This window comes from Pelodiscus sinensis, chromosome 21 (assembly GCF_052426305.1).
Source record: "Pelodiscus sinensis isolate ZL-2025 chromosome 21, ASM5242630v1, whole genome shotgun sequence".
Taxonomy (NCBI): domain Eukaryota; kingdom Metazoa; phylum Chordata; order Testudines; family Trionychidae; genus Pelodiscus; species Pelodiscus sinensis.
The window spans coordinates 24,790,401-24,807,737 of NC_143072.1; the positions used below are offsets into that span (position 1 = coordinate 24,790,401).

Below are 17,337 nucleotides of genomic sequence, written 5' to 3' on the forward strand. Positions count from 1 at the left end.
ACAAATGAGCTTCTTGAACTGCCAACTGTGGCCCTAACCAAAGGCCTGGCTAGTTTCTGAACTCCTGGGACCACAGCTGCAAAACTCCTGCTTAAACTCTATGATGGAGGGAACAGATATACTGTCTTCTCAACAATCATTACTACTGCTGGTTTGTGAGCTGCCTATTAGGATGTGCTTTTGCAAAGTATCTTGTTCTCTTTGCAGATCTGGGTAGACTAAGATGACCAAATATTGCCCTTGAACTCAGATTCCTGTCACGCTGCACTGCCATCAAATCACAGCCTGGCTTCTGTTATAACCTTTAAAAGACATGCTCTCTTCTGCCATCCTACCAATTGCTACAGCAGGATATTAAATACACTCCAGTAAAAGCCAAACAGTAGCTGTTAGTTTCCCATGAAACAGTGCATATGAAATGCTACACCAAAACATTAAAAAAATCCACCCAACACAGGTCACATAGAAGCTGTTAGCTACCCAGGACATGGTGTGTACTGAACATCTAAGTTAATTCTGTCAGTGACAGGTGGAATTCAAATTCAATTTTCAGTGGTTTTAGGTTAAGTAAATGTGACAGAAATAAAACAGCAAACTACAGAGTTAGGAACAGCTACAGTCAAGTGTGGGAATATTTAAAGATATTTTTGTTTTCAAAAAATATTTGAAGTCAGTGGTTAATTTGAGTGCTCAGAAAAGACAAGGACAGGCAGCTGTTATGCAAACTTCCTTTGCAAACTGCTCTGCAAATTCAATTACCTCTGACCTAGAACGCCCACTGCTATTCCAGTCTTGGGGACTCCATATTGCTATCCAATAAATCACAGTCCTGATTTGCAACAACCCTGCTGTGTTCAACTCCAGATCTAGCCAATGCCTCAAGATGTGGAATACCACAACCACTCCAGCTCCAGTCCTCTTCTGAGCAAGGCATCGCCAATCATGCCATCATGGTGCAGGGATTTTTCAAGTGGAACTAGTCCATCAGGAACTAGCATGAGACCCACACACTGATTTTGACTTGTGACCTAACCAGAATTTGAAAACAATTAACCCATTGTTCTCGTGGGACTCTGAAGATCCCGATGAATAATATAAAAGCATTTTGAGTTACTAAGACTTACAAGAACGTGGGTCTGGGGAGAAGAATCTTTCTCTTATAACCATTCTGCTTGCTTACGTAGCCACCTCTGTACACACTTGAGTCTAATCAGCAAGAATTAACACATCCCACTAACTGAATAATGTCTCAGAGAGGGTGTGTTAAATAGAACAGAATAAGCGTGCATGCGTCTGACATGCCTTCCAACTTCATTCACAAACTGAATGACCAGAGTGGAGCCTCCATTAAATTATTTCTATTTCCAAATCAGTTTGAGATTGCATGCTATTAAAGTCCGCTTAAAAGCAACTTGGCGTCAAAACAGCAAAGAATGTGATCATGCATAAATTACACATGATCTAAACTAATTTTTCTCCAGCATATTTACACTTACAGCAAAATTTGAAATGAGAAGTCTTTAGTTTATCAATCTAAGACAGTCCAATTTTGGCAAGCAGTTAGCAAATCCAAGCTAGCTGCACAAGCAGATGGCTGGGTCGCGCAAGTGTTCAAGGTTCCTAAATTAAACCCAGGTCAAACCATGGCAGTCTCAAGATTCAGGGCTCTCAAGATCCATCCCAGCTCTCACACAGTTGCTTTGCTTCTGGCTGGTCTTTGATTCTAGAGCTCTCAGGAAGAGTGTGCAATTCCTGAACAGAATCTTGCTCTTGTCAGCCTGGTCCTCAGGAATTATGTTGTTTCTCCATCATACGTTTATAGTTTCTTTTGAAAAAGCCACACTAGAAGACATAAAGAAGAGCATTACAATATTTATTGGGTCCCCTCTGTGTTTGTGAATATACATGATAGCACTGAGCTGAATTCTGAGTTCCCCTGATTCAGTTAACATCACAATAATTCAGTGGAAGTTTGAGAACTGAGCAAAAGCTAAGAAAGGAGCTCAGAATTTTGCCCAATTATAATTTCTTACAGTTCTATAGCACCTTACATCGTTAAAGTTTTGAAAAGGCATAGGCGCGTGGATATGGACTCACTTCTTGCTAGAATTCCCTTCCCCCACAATACGCATTACTAAAATGAAGCTACTTTTAGAATGTAACTTGGTAGCTGTTTGACAATTAAAAAGGAAATGAAAATGAATATTGTCTCCAGCTGAAACTATGGGGGAAATTTTAAGAGGCTATGTACATTTGCTTGGATTGGAATCTAGCCAGCAAGACCTTGTAAAAAACCTTGGGATCCTTCTGGATTTGTTTTTAAAAGACATTCTTTCATAATTCAGGAAAACTTTAAAAATGTATTAATTCATCTGCTAAAAAAACTGTTAGGGAGAACCCCAGTAGTCCTGAATTTTCCCTCCCTTGGTAAAACAGATCAGAATACCGACACTTGAGTGCGAACTCTCACCGAGGGCAGTTTGGTCATTAGATTACTCAGATCTTAAACAACAAAAACAACATGTACTTTTAATCATGCCAACAAATATATTTACCTTATAAAGAATGAAAATAATGAAAGCCAACAGCAAAAATCCACCAACAGAGCTTCCTATGACAACAGGCAAGGTATTGATTACTTGTGATTTCAACAAGATGAGTGTGATCTAGAATAGAATCAAGGGTGGTTTAGCAAATGCTTCAGTATAACTGTTCTGTCTTAACTAAGAGAGTGAGTTCACAGATTATAATGCCAGAAGAGACACTTTACCATTTGGCCATTTTAAGTTAATTACATATGCTTGTGCCCTGCTTACTCTGTGACCTGTCCTCTTTCGTATTTACTGCTCCCTCAACCTTTGCGTCATCTGAAAACTTTCTCAAGAAACTTTTGTGGTTTCTTCAAGATCATTGATAAAAAAAAAGTTAAGTAGTGTAGGGTCAAGAACCAGTTCCCAGGGACACCTACTAGAATAACACTTCCATTTCCAATCTGAATCCTTTCAGTTAGCCAGTTTTAACCCATTTAATGTGCATAATGCTAATTCTGTATCATTCTGTTTCCAGTTAAACTCTCTCAGATGCCTTAACTAGTCCCTGTGATTGTATCAGTATCCTCTAATGACAACTCATGACAATATAATTTTGTTTTCACTGGGGGAAAAAGATATACTTTAAAACATGTTAATTAACATCTACTGAAATACTAATGAAAACAAGGCAGTTGTAGCTTTAATACATTAGCAGAATCCTAGTTAACATGTTAAAATACACCCATTTTCCAAACAGAGGTGTGGCCATATTTTGTGGAAGACAACACAAATACCACAAACTCCTCTTGATGGAATGCTGGCAAGAAAGCAGGTTCTACTGAGCTAAGCTCATGGGTAAAGGTTTCCACCAGTTGTAGGAAAAGGCTAAAGTATTTGCTAACTAAAAAGAAGTATTAAAAAATAGAGACAATACAGCTGAGCGACATAGGTTACTTTATCTATTGAAATGATGCTCTAATACCACCATATCTGCCTCTTGTCTTTCTTTGCATTAGGATCAGAGCAGGAACAGAGCTCGGTTTCTGATAATCACTTTGATGCCACCTAGTGTATCTCTTAAGGCACTTCAATGGGGAGTCCTATCGTACCTTACAGACCAACAGATCTTATGGACAAAGACTTTTGTGGGCTTACGCCCAAATAAGTCTATTGGTCTTTACGTTGCCTTGGTGGTTTTTACAGATACAGACAGCTACCCCTGATACCGGTCTCAATGTACGACAGTTATTCACTGCCAACCGAGATTATCTCACTACTTTAATAGCCTGAATAACTGGGGTCCAATTCTCTTCTCACATACATTGATGTAACTCTGCTTATTTACCCGGGGTTTCTCCTGATTTACACTGATGCATGTGAATGGACGAATGGGTGTATTAAATAACTGTAACAAGTGGCCAATTTCCCACCTGGCATGTATACAAATGTTGAGATTTAGATTCAAATAGATGATGAAAAGCGAATATGAATGCTGCACATCTAAGATGAAATAGCCTCATCTCAATTGCCTGTACTCCCCCCTCTCCCCAAACTAGGCTTCCAGGAGGATGCCTAAGTGTATCTATTATGACTGAAATTTTCTTGAAGCTGATTTATATATTCACAATTCCAAGTAGAAATTATCTTCTGGATTTAGGATAGTTCTCTGTATGACTAGGAATACCGTGGGCATATTCCCAACCAGGCAGATAACTTCTCTATGTGCATCAATACATTCTCTTCATGCCTTTAATTTTCTCTGGAGTCCAAATCCAGTTCAACTGCATTCAATGGCAAAATTTCTGTTAACAACAGTGAATAAAGGCTCTGCCAATCCACTCCATTTTAAAGGTTCAGCAAAAACATTTGCATTTTTCCCCTCAGTTGCCTCCTTCCTTCTCTTCCTAAGAAAGGGCCTTAGCTGTCTATATGGTGCTTGGATACCTCAGCTTTGTGATTCTCTTTCTTCAGGCCCACATACAGGCTGCTGTTGAAGGTGATTTCCCCAATGACCAGAAGGTCAGTTCTGTCTTTTAAAAACTACAAGGGAAGGAGGAAAAAACAAAGCAAGTTACTAGATTTTTCAGTTCTTCAGAGAAAAGCTGGCGTTATCATAGTCTAGCAAAGAGGTTTCAACCCTCTTCCATAATCACAGTGGTTTTTCATACTCAGAGTTCAACTACATCAGCCAGTTTTTACTGCATCCTAATCAACTGAATGTGTTCAAACTCATACTAGAGCTCAGACTGACCAAATTCCAGACAAGATGGCATCCAAGATGCCCAGATTTTACATTCCTAGTTATGGAGACTGCTCATCAATTTAAGAAATTCACAAAAGGAATATTTCCACCTCCTACATCTCAGATCTCTCACCTCCAAGTCTATTAAGACTTTTTGGATGTTTTTCAACCCAGAGAGTTAGAAATAAGGTAACTGAAGTCCACTCACACAAATGAGACCATAATGTGTTAGGATTGTGCTACCCAGCATTCCCCTGCTCTGTTTGGATATGTGGCAATATTGGTACTTAAAAAAATCAGTGTTTGCAGCACTGAAAGTACCATCCTCTGGAGGACAAGACTTAGTGGATAACTAGAGGAGATGACATCTCCTCTCTGGTAGGAGCAGAGTTTCTCTGAAAGCACCACAATTAAAACTCCACCCTTGCTCGGCAGAGTCAGAAAATAACTTAGTATCTAAATGTCATTCAGGGTAAACATTTCAAAGATGTCCTTGCAGAGATTCTATCCCCCTAACGTGAGTTAGCAGATTTTTAGAAAGAAATGACAGAGAAGCATAGCCTTTGTGTATACCTTCTGAGAATCAATTAAAGGCAACTCAGCTGTCACAGTAACATTCTCTCTGTCGGATGTGATAACACAGTCCACACGCTGGTACTGCACTTCTCTGCCAGCCTGAAAAACAAAGGGGTATCAACAAAGAAAATATTTCTCAAAGCAAAATGTATGGCACAGAATCAAACTATTTCACTGTAAGTATGAGGTTCATTATTGCAATTTACCCAGAAATATTTGAGATGTCTAAAATGTACATAGGCCATTTCACTAAATGCATGTTGTGTGTGTATTAAAAGCAAGCCATGCTTGGTTACAGCATGTAGCACTTGTTGCTTGACTATTCAATAACGCCATGTGACTCAATACATGGCGTTACAAAGCCAGTGTCCCTGCATACATATGCATGACAAAACAGATGCAGCGCAGCCCTGCAGTAGCTGTCACTACCACCAGCAACCCTAATACCATAATCCAAGAAAATGAAAGGACCACATATCAAGCACCATGACAGGTTCAAATCAAGCAATCAGACACACACAATGCCCCAATGTTAAATTACAAGATTACTTGGAGGAACTAGGAAAATATATTTTATCAGGCCAGGACTTACAATATTTTTTAAATATCTAGAACTGTTGTACACATTAAAATCACTTAGCTCACTGCACCATAGAGAGCTTATGTATTGACATTATATGTAAGTTGACTAACGGTATCTGCTGGGTGCTGCATTTCCCATTTATAGAAAGATCAACAGTAACTTCCCTATGGCTTGTGTTTCTCTAGTGTGTCTGTGTACCAACAGTTCCCAAGAAACCACTCACCTGAGATTTGATCTCTTTGGAATTCATGATTCTGCAGACTGTTGTATTCTGGAAAGAGAATAGTGGAAAGTCTTGGTTGTTTCCCACACATCATTTGCCCAAAGCATGCTTACTACAAATACACAAAGAATTGCAGAAGCCCAATACCATTATCTGCCATCTCCATCCTAGGACTGGTCATATCTGTGTGGTGGCCTGTCCCGAGGCCAGCAAAAGAGGGAAGGCTCTGTGTGAGATTACGCATTACACTACCAAATGGTCAGTTTAGGACAGATTAACTCCATAGTGGCTCTGCTCTGGTTGTCTTCACCTGAGATGTGTGGCCACAACCTACTTGCAGTATGCGGGGCAAGTGTATTGGAGGTCTATCCCCACAGGTTTGCTCTGGAAGGACAGACACAAAAGACTCGCCTACACTATAGAATGGTTGGGCTCAGAGAATTCACTATTGTAGAGACTGTTTATTGGATTATATGATAAAGCCAAAGCTGAATCAACATTTTGGCAATCACTATATTCAGGGTGAGTGCTGTTATTTATAGAGTGAATGCTGCATGCTCAGCATGCACTATGTGGTTCAGACAGTCCTGGAAAGCCAGAGTGACAGCCTGCCTCTCCATCCCAGGAGGTGAGAGCCTGAAGGTCTTTGCTAGTCTAATACTGAACATGGCCATTGTCACCAGGACTTTAATGGGGAGGGCAGGCAAAAGACCAGTCGGTCATGTCTCAGAGTCACAAGTGTCCTGCGGGAAGCATGGAGAGCGAAGTGGACTCATCATCATGTCAGGGCAAGACGAAGTCACTCTGGGAGCATAGGGATGGGGACAGACAAGGGGAACACCTGAGGGGAATGGGCATGGGGGGGAAGAGCAGGGAAGGAGGAGAACTGACACAGGGCACTTGAAGGTGACAGACACCAGACAAACAGGCATGGGGGGGGAAGATGGGCATGGGGTAGAGCAGTGGTCCTCAACCTTTTGGGGCTGCCAGGCACCCGGGGGCATGCCCGGGGCAGAGGCCGCGCATGTGCCGCGTGTCCGGGGTGCAAAAATGCCTTGGGCCGGCCCTGATCACTCACTCGGCAGGCGCACATAAATGCCCCAGCGGGCGCCATGGGATTCGCGGTCACCACGTTGGCGACCACTGGGGCAGAGTGATGAGCACAAGGGGGTGACAAACATGGGGACTCTGGGGAAGTGATGGGCTTCAAGGGGAAGGACAGACGGGGGTACCTGAGGGGCACCAGGCACGGGGGTGACGGACACAAGAGGGAGGGACGCAGGGGACAGTGATGGACACGGGGGAGAATGACAGGGTCAGGGGAACAGACCCGGAGTGCCTGAGGGGGGATGGACAGGAGAGAGAGGGGCAGGATGACACGGGAAAGTCAGCACAGGGGAGGTGATGGACACGGAGGGGGGAATGTCGGGGGCGGGGGGTGATGGACACGGGGGGGCAGACACTGGGGGGCGCTGGGCAGGAGGTGGGGGGACAGGGGGGGGTGAGGGTGGGGGGACAGGGGGAGGGTGGGGGGGCGGGAAGGGCGGGGGGTGAGGGACACGGGGGGGCAGACACTGGGGGGCGCTGGGAACAGGGGGAGGGTGGGGGGGGGGACGGGAGAGGGGGGCGGGGGGGGGAGGGTGGGGGGGGGAAGGGGACACGGGGGGGGGGGGGGAGGGGGAGACACTGGGGGCGCTGGGCACGGGGGGGGGGGGGCGGAGGGGAAGACGCGGGGGGGCAGACACCGGGCGCCTGAGGGGGCCCCGGGCTCAGCCCCCCCCCGCGCTGAGGGAAGCGGCGGCCGTTGGGCGGGCGCCTCCTCCTGGGCGGGCTCCCGCCGGGCGCCTCGCGAGACTCGGTTTGAAATGGCGGCGCGCGGGCGCGGCGCTCGCTGAGGGGCGGCGGCGCCATGGAGCGCGCGGCGGGGTCCCGGCCCCGGCTGCTCCGCACCTACGCGCGGCGGGGCGGCCCCCTGCGCCGCCTCCCGCCCCCGGCGCCCTGGCTGTCCCCCCCCCAGGACCGCGGGCGGCTCTTCGCCTCCAGCTCCACCTCCACCGCCTCCTCCGGCTCCGAGGACCCGGACTTCCAGCCCGGCCGCCCGCGGCCCAAGCGGGGCGCCCGCCGGGAGCCGCCCGCCCGCGCGGCCAAGGAGAACCGCGGCCTCGCCACCCCGCTGCGGAGGCGCCTCCCCGCCCGGCGCCCGGGGCTCCGCGCCCCGCTGCTCTGCAGCACCCCGCAGCCCTCGCCGCCCGGGGCCGAGCAGAGCGTCCTGGGGGGCCGCCGGGAGAGCCCCCCCGCCGGCTCGGGCCGGGCCCGCCGCCGCCCCCGCAACATCCTGGCCGAGCTGAGCTCCATGGCGGCGGGCGGGGAGCTGTCCGGGAGCCTCCCCGCGGCCCAGCGCCGGGCCACGACCGGGAGCAGCTTTTCCCTCTTCCCCATCGGAGCCTGCAGGCAGCCCGACGCGGCCCCGGGAGACCGGCCCCTCTCGCCGCCTCGTCACCCCGGGGGTGGAGAGCAGCGCCCCAGGCCGACCTCACAAAGGGCGCGGGGGACGGGACCGGGCCTGCTAGAAACCCGCCTGGCCGCGCAGAAAACGCTTCATGACCCCGGGGCTGCCCTGCCCCCTCCTGGGACGCTGCAGCTCCTGGCCCAAGGCCCTGCCGCGCCCCAGGATGATTTGAGAAGGGGCTCTCCGGAAAGGCGCTGGAGCCTTGACACAGCCCAAGGGAAACACCAGCTCCAGCCCGTGGTGGTCTTGGACTCACAGGCGGTGCCGCTTTGGGTGACGAAGAGGAAGATCCGTCATAAAAAGTCGGATGCGTGGTCCGCCTGTCGGGGAAATAATTGCCAGCAGCCCGTTTCCCCCTTTGCCCTGTCTGTAATCTCAGAAACGAAATCCAGAAGTAACAAGGTCATCCCCAGAGAGGATGGCGGAGGCACCAGTAGAAAAGCCTGTATCAGTGGATTCAGCTCCAACCGATGGGGGAAACAGGCAAAGCGCCAAGTCAGACGCAAGAATATAAAAACTCCATGGCAGTATGCTGATGGCTCCTTTCAAGAACAAATGAGGCAAAGAGGAATAGAGAGAGATGCCCTGGAAGTGTCATCGTCTCTTCTATTTGACTGTTCTTTCCTCAATGACTCCCAGCCGTGGGCCAGGGCTCGGGCATCTCTCTCTCTCCACAAGAAAAAGAAAGTTGCCATAGAGGAAGGAGCCAGTGGCAGCATCCCTTCTACGCCTTCTTTCAAATCACAGCTTGTAGGGTATCGTAAGTCCCCATTCATTCAAAGCGTTGGCTACAGTAATTGGCCCACCTCCTCAGTGCTCTTGCTGACTCCCATGAAGTCCCATTCTGTTCTGGAGGTGATGCTCACAGATGCAGAGAAAGTGTATGGGGAATGCCAACAGGAGGGTCCTATATCCTTTGAGGAATGTATTCCCCCAGATAAGATGAAGAACTGTTTGAAGATTGGGGAAGGAGTATTTGGGGAGGTATTCCAAACCACCAGTGAGAGAGGAGCTGTGGCTTTAAAAATCATTCCTGTTGAGGGGACTAAGAGGGTCAATGGAGAAGCTCAGAAGAACTTCAGTGAGATCTTGCCAGAGATGATAATCTCAAAGGAACTGAGCCTTTTGTCTCAGGATGTAGAGAACAGGACTATAGGGTTCATTGACTTGTACTCCGTGCACTGCGTCCAGGGGGCATATCCTGAGCATCTTTTGAAAGCCTGGGACAAATACCATGAACTGAATGGATCTGAAAATGATCGGCCAGACCTGTTTGGAGAGCAGCAGCTGTTCATGGTCCTAGAATTTGAATTCGGAGGCAATAACTTGGAGGACATGAGAAAGCAGTTAAATTCAGTGGCAACAGCAAAAAGCCTACTGCATCAAGTTACTGCTTCCTTAGCTGTGGCAGAGGAGGCCTTGCGTTTTGAGCACAGAGACTTGCACTGGGGGAATATCCTGGTTAAGAAAACCAATTTGAAGGAACTGAGTTATACTTTGAATGGAGCAGTTTATACAATCCCCACAAAAGGGATTCAAGTGAACATCATAGATTATACCCTGTCTAGAATGGAGAAAGATGGATTAACTGTCTTTTGTGATATTTCTACTGACAAAGAGCTATTCCAAGGAAGAGGTGACTACCAGTTTGATGTCTATAGGCAGATGAAAGAAGAGAATTCTAACAACTGGGCTGACTATCACCCCCATAGCAATGTCCTGTGGCTGCATTATGTGGCAGATAAACTTCTGAAAGAGGTAAAGTATAAAAGAAAGACATCTTCCTCCTCTGTCTGGAAAGGCATACAGAAGGAGCTTCAAAAGTTCCACAGAGAAGTCTTGAACTTTAGCTCTGCAGGTGATGTTCTACTCAATAGCAGCTTTTTTCAGTGATCAAAATGGACCTTAAAGTGAGCGATCACAAAATTATGTCCTTGTACTGGTACTTCCTTTGCTGTATTTTTGGATTATTTTAACTTTGATAAATTTGACATGGTGTAGAGAGTAAATGACCATGAATTAAATGTTTACGTATTTAGCTAAAATATGTAAAGATCTATTGTTGCCAAAAAATCTTGCAAAAGTCATAGTTCAAATATTAAAAATGGTTCTTCCACACGCTAAGTCCTTATTTTGAGCTAATTTAGAGACCATGAACTTTAAACTCTTTTGCCACTTACCTTAAATCACTAAAACTGATTATTTAAATGAGCCGTAGTAAAATCTAGTCTTTTCATTTCTCTCCCACACGAAAATTAAGATAAGACTAAATATTGCTAATACTTTTGAGGCATTCCTTTGTAATGAAAATTGGTTTTTGTTTCTCTTGTATAGACCCAGCTTTAAAAACATGCTCTTAGGGCTGGTGAATTTCCTGCTTTAGCAGAATCAATTTATGCCAGATTATAATATGTAAATCCTGACAGAAAATCAGATACAATACTCCCGGATTTTGTAGGAAAGCCAGGCTTCAAATCTGAATGCCTCAAAGTTTGTGGAAGAGGATTCACACACTGAAATTAAAAAAAAAAAATACCTGTGTGTTTTTTACATTTTTCACGTTTGTAATATGATGACCTTGTATGATGACAGGAACCCAAATCTGTAATTTGATTTCAGCTCTAAAGCGGTTTTCCCCATTGATCTACAAAGGCAAATACACAAGAGAGGGTGAATGGTTGGCCCTAAAAATTAAACTACATCAATGTTATTAACTTTGTACCTACATTAAACTGGAACTCTTTGTTCTCAGGGAGTCCTTGACTAACATTCACATATAGTAGTGGAGTTGGCCTGCAGACAAAAAGATAAATCAGAATAAATGGAGCTTGCAGTGCTGTTACTGCAAATTAGTTCACGCTATAAATGATGGAAACTGATCTCTCAAATAGAGAAGGGAAAAAGTTATCACACATCCAATTTTAATAGAAGTCATGTTTATCTACACTTATTTTAAAGAGACAGCATTTTGAAATTTATTTACATATTTTCAAGTACTAGGGATGTCTCTGATTTTCCCCTGACTGATGGTTTTACTATCATATTTTTTAATTTTTCCCTCCCCTCTTGATATGAAAGACCAACATAAAATGAGAACCACCCATTTATATAGTGTTGTCAAACACACAAAGAAAGAAATCTCAGGATTTATCATAGAATCTAGTGATTCTTTTAACAATAGTGAGCTGTCTTCAATAATAAGGTTAATTAACGTTTTCATAGAAGAACAGCAATTCATAAAATAAATTTTAGTCTCAACAGGGTTCCCCTAACTCATTTTACCTCCAATACAGGTTTGTAAATGTGATACTATCAATATCACTTTCCTACACTGTAAGACTTACTTGGTAAGAACTGCAGTAAAAACATGTTTGACATGAAGTGTGTGTTCTTCAATCAAAGGAATGCTATTTTCATTTGCACTTTAAAAACAAAAAGGGTGAAAGACAGAACATTTTGTTATCCACTTGGGCTATATTTAATTTTTTTCCTTGTTTCTTAATGCCACTGTAGTTTGACACTTGCCAACAGGGACTTAATAAAAGGAGACTGAAGAGAATTATTGTCCATGTACAGTCAAGGGCGGTTTTCAAAAGCTGTTAGTGGTCTGAACTCCATAAATGTAATAAAGTAGTTATTCTGACATTTTCATTAACATTTCCCAACTCCCAATATTTCAAATATTTCAACCCTTGGGTGCTCCCATATGTGCAAAAAGCTTTACTAGCATAGTAGAAACTCATACAATAACATTCCCCTTCTGCTATGCAAGAATTCCAGATTTAGTTGCCTAAGGTTAGTCAAAATCTTTAGTCTCCTAAAATCAGTTTCCCGAGTTTCAAAGATGTTGACTCTCATTCCTGTGGCCTTATTTCCCGCACTTAAGTCCATCTATTTAAGTGCTAAATTGAAGATTTAAATTCTTATCTTTGAAAATGGGTCAAGTACAATGTTGTGCCCTTGGTATAAATATGGCCATCATTATCTGTTGTATAGGCCTTAGGTTGTTTTTTTTTTCTAGGCTTGCTTGCCTTTCTCCCAACCCCCTAGAAATCTGTCACAGACTTCCTTTCTTCCCCACCTTCTTTCCCCAGACAGAATAGAAAAGGACAACAAATGGCTCTGAACACCAGCTTTCCCAGGGTCATTAAGTGAGTGGAGGAAATTAGTGCCCACACCATTCCTTATCTCCCCCAAAATCAATTGGGTCCTAAACAAAAAATCCACTTCACACAGCTGGGCTGTGTTCTTGAAAAACATACATGTGAACACACTGTTTTCCCTCTTGAAGAAGGGGGGGGGGGTACTTGGTGTTCTGTGAGAGAGAGGGAAGTCAAGACCCTGCCCAAATCATAAGTAAGTTTGGTGGCTTTCCCATTCTCCATAATTTCAAAAAAAAAAAAATAATCCACAGTTTATACATGCATGGATATTTCTAAAAGAAGGGAGGGTCAAATGAGTAGAGTTTCATACTGGCTCCCTACTGATTAATGGAGAAGGATTAAGTAAAATAGACTTATGACTTAGTTGGAAAAGGTCATTTCTTACTTTGTGATGTTAATAGTGATGTTCACATTCTCATCAGGAAATCTAGCTTCATCTAATTGCCAAATCACTGAAAATTGTGCCTATTACGAAGAAAGAGATTAAAAAAAGAAAAAGCAACCTGGGTATATTTACATTTTATTTAGTCTCACTGTGTTACTTTTAAAATAAGATTTAGTTAGATAATTTTGTCTAATTTCCCCTCCATTATTTGCTACATATTAATATGTATAATAGGAAAACATCCAAGGGACAGGTATATGCAAATAGCTAGTATAACAGTCAGGGCCCAGATGCCTGAAGAGGAGAAAACCCTCCCCAGAAACAAAAACAAAAAAATGCATATGTTATTTTACTGTACAAGTATTTTGAATATGGTCTTTTACCAAAAGCTTGTAATGTTCTGAAACTTCTGGTCACCACGAGATAAAGACTATGGTTATGAATGTATGTGTTTGTATATATAGAGCACTATGCTCAGAAGCTTTGCTTCCATCTCACATCATGTAGGTGAGCAATCAGACAGGGAGAAGCATCTCCCAAGCCAGATGTATACACACACACACACATGACTCAATAACGATTCATTGTACAACCCAGGAACAGACAAATCACGAACCACTGGAATTCATGGTAAGACATTGGTATAACTGGGAATTCCCCACTTTTCTGTATCTATAATGGACTGAAGAATAAAACAGTAAAAGCTTTTAAAAGAATGTAGCGGTGGAAAGTGTACTGGAACCCCCCCTCCCCACACACAGGTCAGAGGCATGCTGGGAAACTTTAAAGGCAAGAGGTGAATGGTATTAGAGAATTTTATCTGACACAGATGTTGAAAGCCTGAGTGTACATTTTTGTATCTACTGGATCACTTGCATGTTTGCTATCTCTCTATTCCAACTTTGAATCTGTGGTTTGTTTGTTTTTTTATTAAATAAATCTTTTGTTTTTTTTACTCCAAGCAGATCACTGTTGTGTAAAACATGTGGGAACCAAAGCAAGATGGTGTTGGGGCGTAGGGAGTGGTTTCACTCTTTTGGAGGTAACAAACCAGAATGGGAAAGTCTGCATGTCTTGGAAGTTAGGAGCTAAGGAATTTAGAGGGACCAAGGACAGGCAGGGCTGTTGATAATCACCCTGCAGAGAGTAACTAGGCTGCTGAAAGCCAGGGTGAGACCTTGTATACACGGGCAGGCTACGTGTGTCAGCGATCTGAGCCAAAGCAGCACAGCATTAAGGCACCCCAAGGTTACAGGACAGGCAATGACTGAACCTGGTACTGATCTGAGCAATCCCCAAAGTATCAGCTAGAGTGATGGCCTCCATATATGAAGTTGAGGCTATGGCCTAGCTGCAAAGATAAGTGTGCAAGAGCAGCTGCTGAAAATAGAATGAATACTAAGAACAGGGCTGAAAACCATGGCATTTGTCTTACCGTTGCTTTTTTGAATATTGGGTGTCCAATCTTGCAGTCCATGGATGAGGGTAAATGTGTGGATGGTTCTGACTGCCTGCAGTGAATCTCAGTTGGGGATGGCTGTCAAAATAGTAGGAATGCTTTTTAATATTGAAGCAAAACACACTGGAAGATTCAACTCATTTTGCTGTTTACGCCCTCAAAAGGAATTTCTAACCTAGATGTGAATAGCTCATAACATCAGGAGTTAGTGGTCTTGGAGATCACAGTGTTTCACCATTTTAGGCACTGATAACATCACTGAGGTGTTCCCTTTATGGTTTTTTGTCAGACCTTCATTTTAGGCATTTACAGCAGCAATACAGGCTATGAGTCTAGTGAAAAACCACCTTTTGTTGGCAGGCAACATTCATTAATCGAAATGCCAGAACACTGTTTCCATTTAACATGTTGGATTAGTGTGATTGTAGTAATAAATACCCGCATTAGACTGGCTTTTAAAAAGTCCAAGGTTACGTTGCAGTCTCCAGCATATATTGTGAAAGAACAACACTGCAATGAGCCCACCAGGTAGATTGTAGCTTGAAGGATTGGAAGACAGACCAATCCTTCAAGACCTCTAAATCTGTCCCTTATAAAAACTGATACAAGTAATTTAAAAAGCCTCATCAGTTTTCAATTGGAAAATGAACTGACCCAGACACTTTAGTTCTGGTTATATTTTAGCAATAGAAAGCCACTTGTGCTGCTGCTATTTAATGTATTACATTACTCGCTTATCAGCTGTTCCATTTTATATATGCCACTGCAGAACACACCCTAATGGAGCTGGCTTACTCAGGCCACAGCACGCAGTGCTTGAATTTAATTTAAATTTTTTCACTGTGCTGTAATTATGGCCTTAATAATACTGAATAAATCCAAAGCTTTTACTGGCCTGAAATCTGCTTGCAGTAATTCTGAAGCTTTCAGAATTTGCTTTCAGTGTTTCCCATCTCAGAAATAACCTTCCTCTATACCCAGCCCCTTAATTTAATCTGTTCACAGAGAGGGTCACTTGAGGAGGACCAAAAAAGTGCATGATGCTCGAGAATGCATGCTGAGTATTCTGTTCCCCCTTGGGTTGGATCTGGAACTCATTTGCCACCCTCTGCAAGGCCCCTGTAAACCCCAGACAGGGATGGTAAAGACTGAATAACCGCCGCCTCTGGCATCGAGAAGGATACACCTGTCAGCACCATTGGTCCCTGCTGATTTGGCTCATTTTTTTGCCCCTTGTACACCGATGGAACTGGCTGGTGTCAGCAAGGGAGAGGATAGGTGGGATTTACATACAGCTCTGAGGTGTCTAGACTCCAACAATTCCAGTAGGAAGTGTCAACCGATGGAGGAGGGCCTCCGAGCATTGGTATCATTAGTGCCCTAGATAATCATCTCTGGGCGGAGAACAGACCCATGACCCTCTGGAGCCTCCAACTCAGCAGACAAGGAGGTAGGGTCCCATTCAGCTGGTAAGCTATCCGTGCTAATGGCCAAATGCTCCCGCTGCATAGGAAAGGAGAGCAGGCCCAGCACCAGACCAGAGTCTACATCTGCAGCGCCGGCAATGCCGGCCTTTGGTAAGTGTAACAGGCTGCTCTCTTGCCCCTGGCCAAAAAGACACCCTTATGCATTTATTTCAGGAGAATTTTCCTGGGCAGTGAGTGAACAGCAATGGATTCTGACCAAGGCTGTCTCTTCCCAGCCTTGTTTTCAACCAGTTAGCCCCGCTCCATGATCTCACCTCTGGGATCATCTTTTTAAATTGCAGATTTCTAGGGTATTCCAGGACCATGGTGGTCATGTAGGAGTCATCTCCGCTGTTAACCAGAGAAATGTTCAGGTTCAGCTCTTTGGTGAACCCCACCACTAATTCCTTCCTGCAAGCCAGCATGAGAAATAGAACAGAGGTGTTATTAAATAGCAACATGGATGAAGTAGAAGTGCCACACAAGATCAAACCATTGGTTGTGCAAGGCCACCAGGCTACTACTGGCCAGATGCTTTCACAGACCCACCTAACACAGCTGGAAAATTAAGTAAGCAGTGGTCTTCACTCGGGAGCAGGCACCCAGCACCTGCACCAGAAGTGACTACTCCACATGGGCGGGGGGGAGGGGAGGGTGTGACACTGTGGGGAAAATGGTTGCCAACTCTCCCAGACCAGATGGTATTTGCTACAATATTATCTGGTCTGGAAGAGATGGCAAGGCAGGAGCAGGGCCAGGAAAAAGTGTGGCCGGGAGGAGCAGCAGGTGGCCCCGCAGCTGGCTGAAGGGAAGCGGCGCCCCTGCTTGGTGAGCACTCTGGCCCCACGAACATCGCTTGGTAAGCAGGTTCCCGGCACTGAGCCCCGGTGGAGGGAGGGGGTCGTCCAAGTTATGGGACAGGGAGCAGTTGGAATGGCACTGAGAAGGGGGGCAGCCAGGGTCTGGAGGTGTCCAGAGTCCAAGATGTATGTTGTGCCTATCAGTAGTATGGCCCTGGGGCAGGGAGGGGGTTTTGGAGAGGCGGATGTTCCTTTTTGATCATTAGGGTGAAACGTGATCATCTTTAGCATATACAGTTATCCAGACCCTTACAACCCTCGCTCCATTTCACTGACATTCAGGGAGTGCCATAGGCTGACTTTGCACTGTGACACAAAGTTTATCCTGTTATCTCAGGCT

General features: G+C 44.8%; 2 protein-coding genes across 2 annotated transcripts in view; one reads left to right on the forward strand and one right to left on the reverse strand.

Moving 5' to 3' along the window:
- Positions 1-707: 707 nt before the first annotated feature.
- Positions 708-17,337, reverse strand: part of ITGAE (integrin subunit alpha E) — a 66,045-nt gene continuing 49,415 nt past the window's right edge. Inside the window, exons 26-36 of the mRNA XM_075904627.2 lie at positions 16,413-16,548; positions 14,648-14,749; positions 13,213-13,292; positions 12,009-12,086; positions 11,391-11,457; positions 11,201-11,308; positions 6,156-6,203; positions 5,347-5,448; positions 4,476-4,571; positions 2,556-2,666; positions 708-1,842 (exon numbers count right to left, since the gene is read on the reverse strand). Coding sequence (XP_075760742.2) covers positions 1,786-1,842; positions 2,556-2,666; positions 4,476-4,571; positions 5,347-5,448; positions 6,156-6,203; positions 11,201-11,308; positions 11,391-11,457; positions 12,009-12,086; positions 13,213-13,292; positions 14,648-14,749; positions 16,413-16,548 — 985 coding nt within the window. The 3' untranslated portion in view covers positions 708-1,785. The remainder of the gene's footprint in view (positions 1,843-2,555; positions 2,667-4,475; positions 4,572-5,346; positions 5,449-6,155; positions 6,204-11,200; positions 11,309-11,390; positions 11,458-12,008; positions 12,087-13,212; positions 13,293-14,647; positions 14,750-16,412; positions 16,549-17,337) is intronic.
- Positions 7,996-10,782, forward strand: HASPIN (histone H3 associated protein kinase). Its single transcript, XM_075904628.2, has one exon. The coding sequence runs from the start codon at positions 8,065-8,067 to the stop codon at positions 10,555-10,557; it is 2,493 nt and encodes an 830-aa protein (XP_075760743.2). The 5' UTR covers positions 7,996-8,064; the 3' UTR covers positions 10,558-10,782.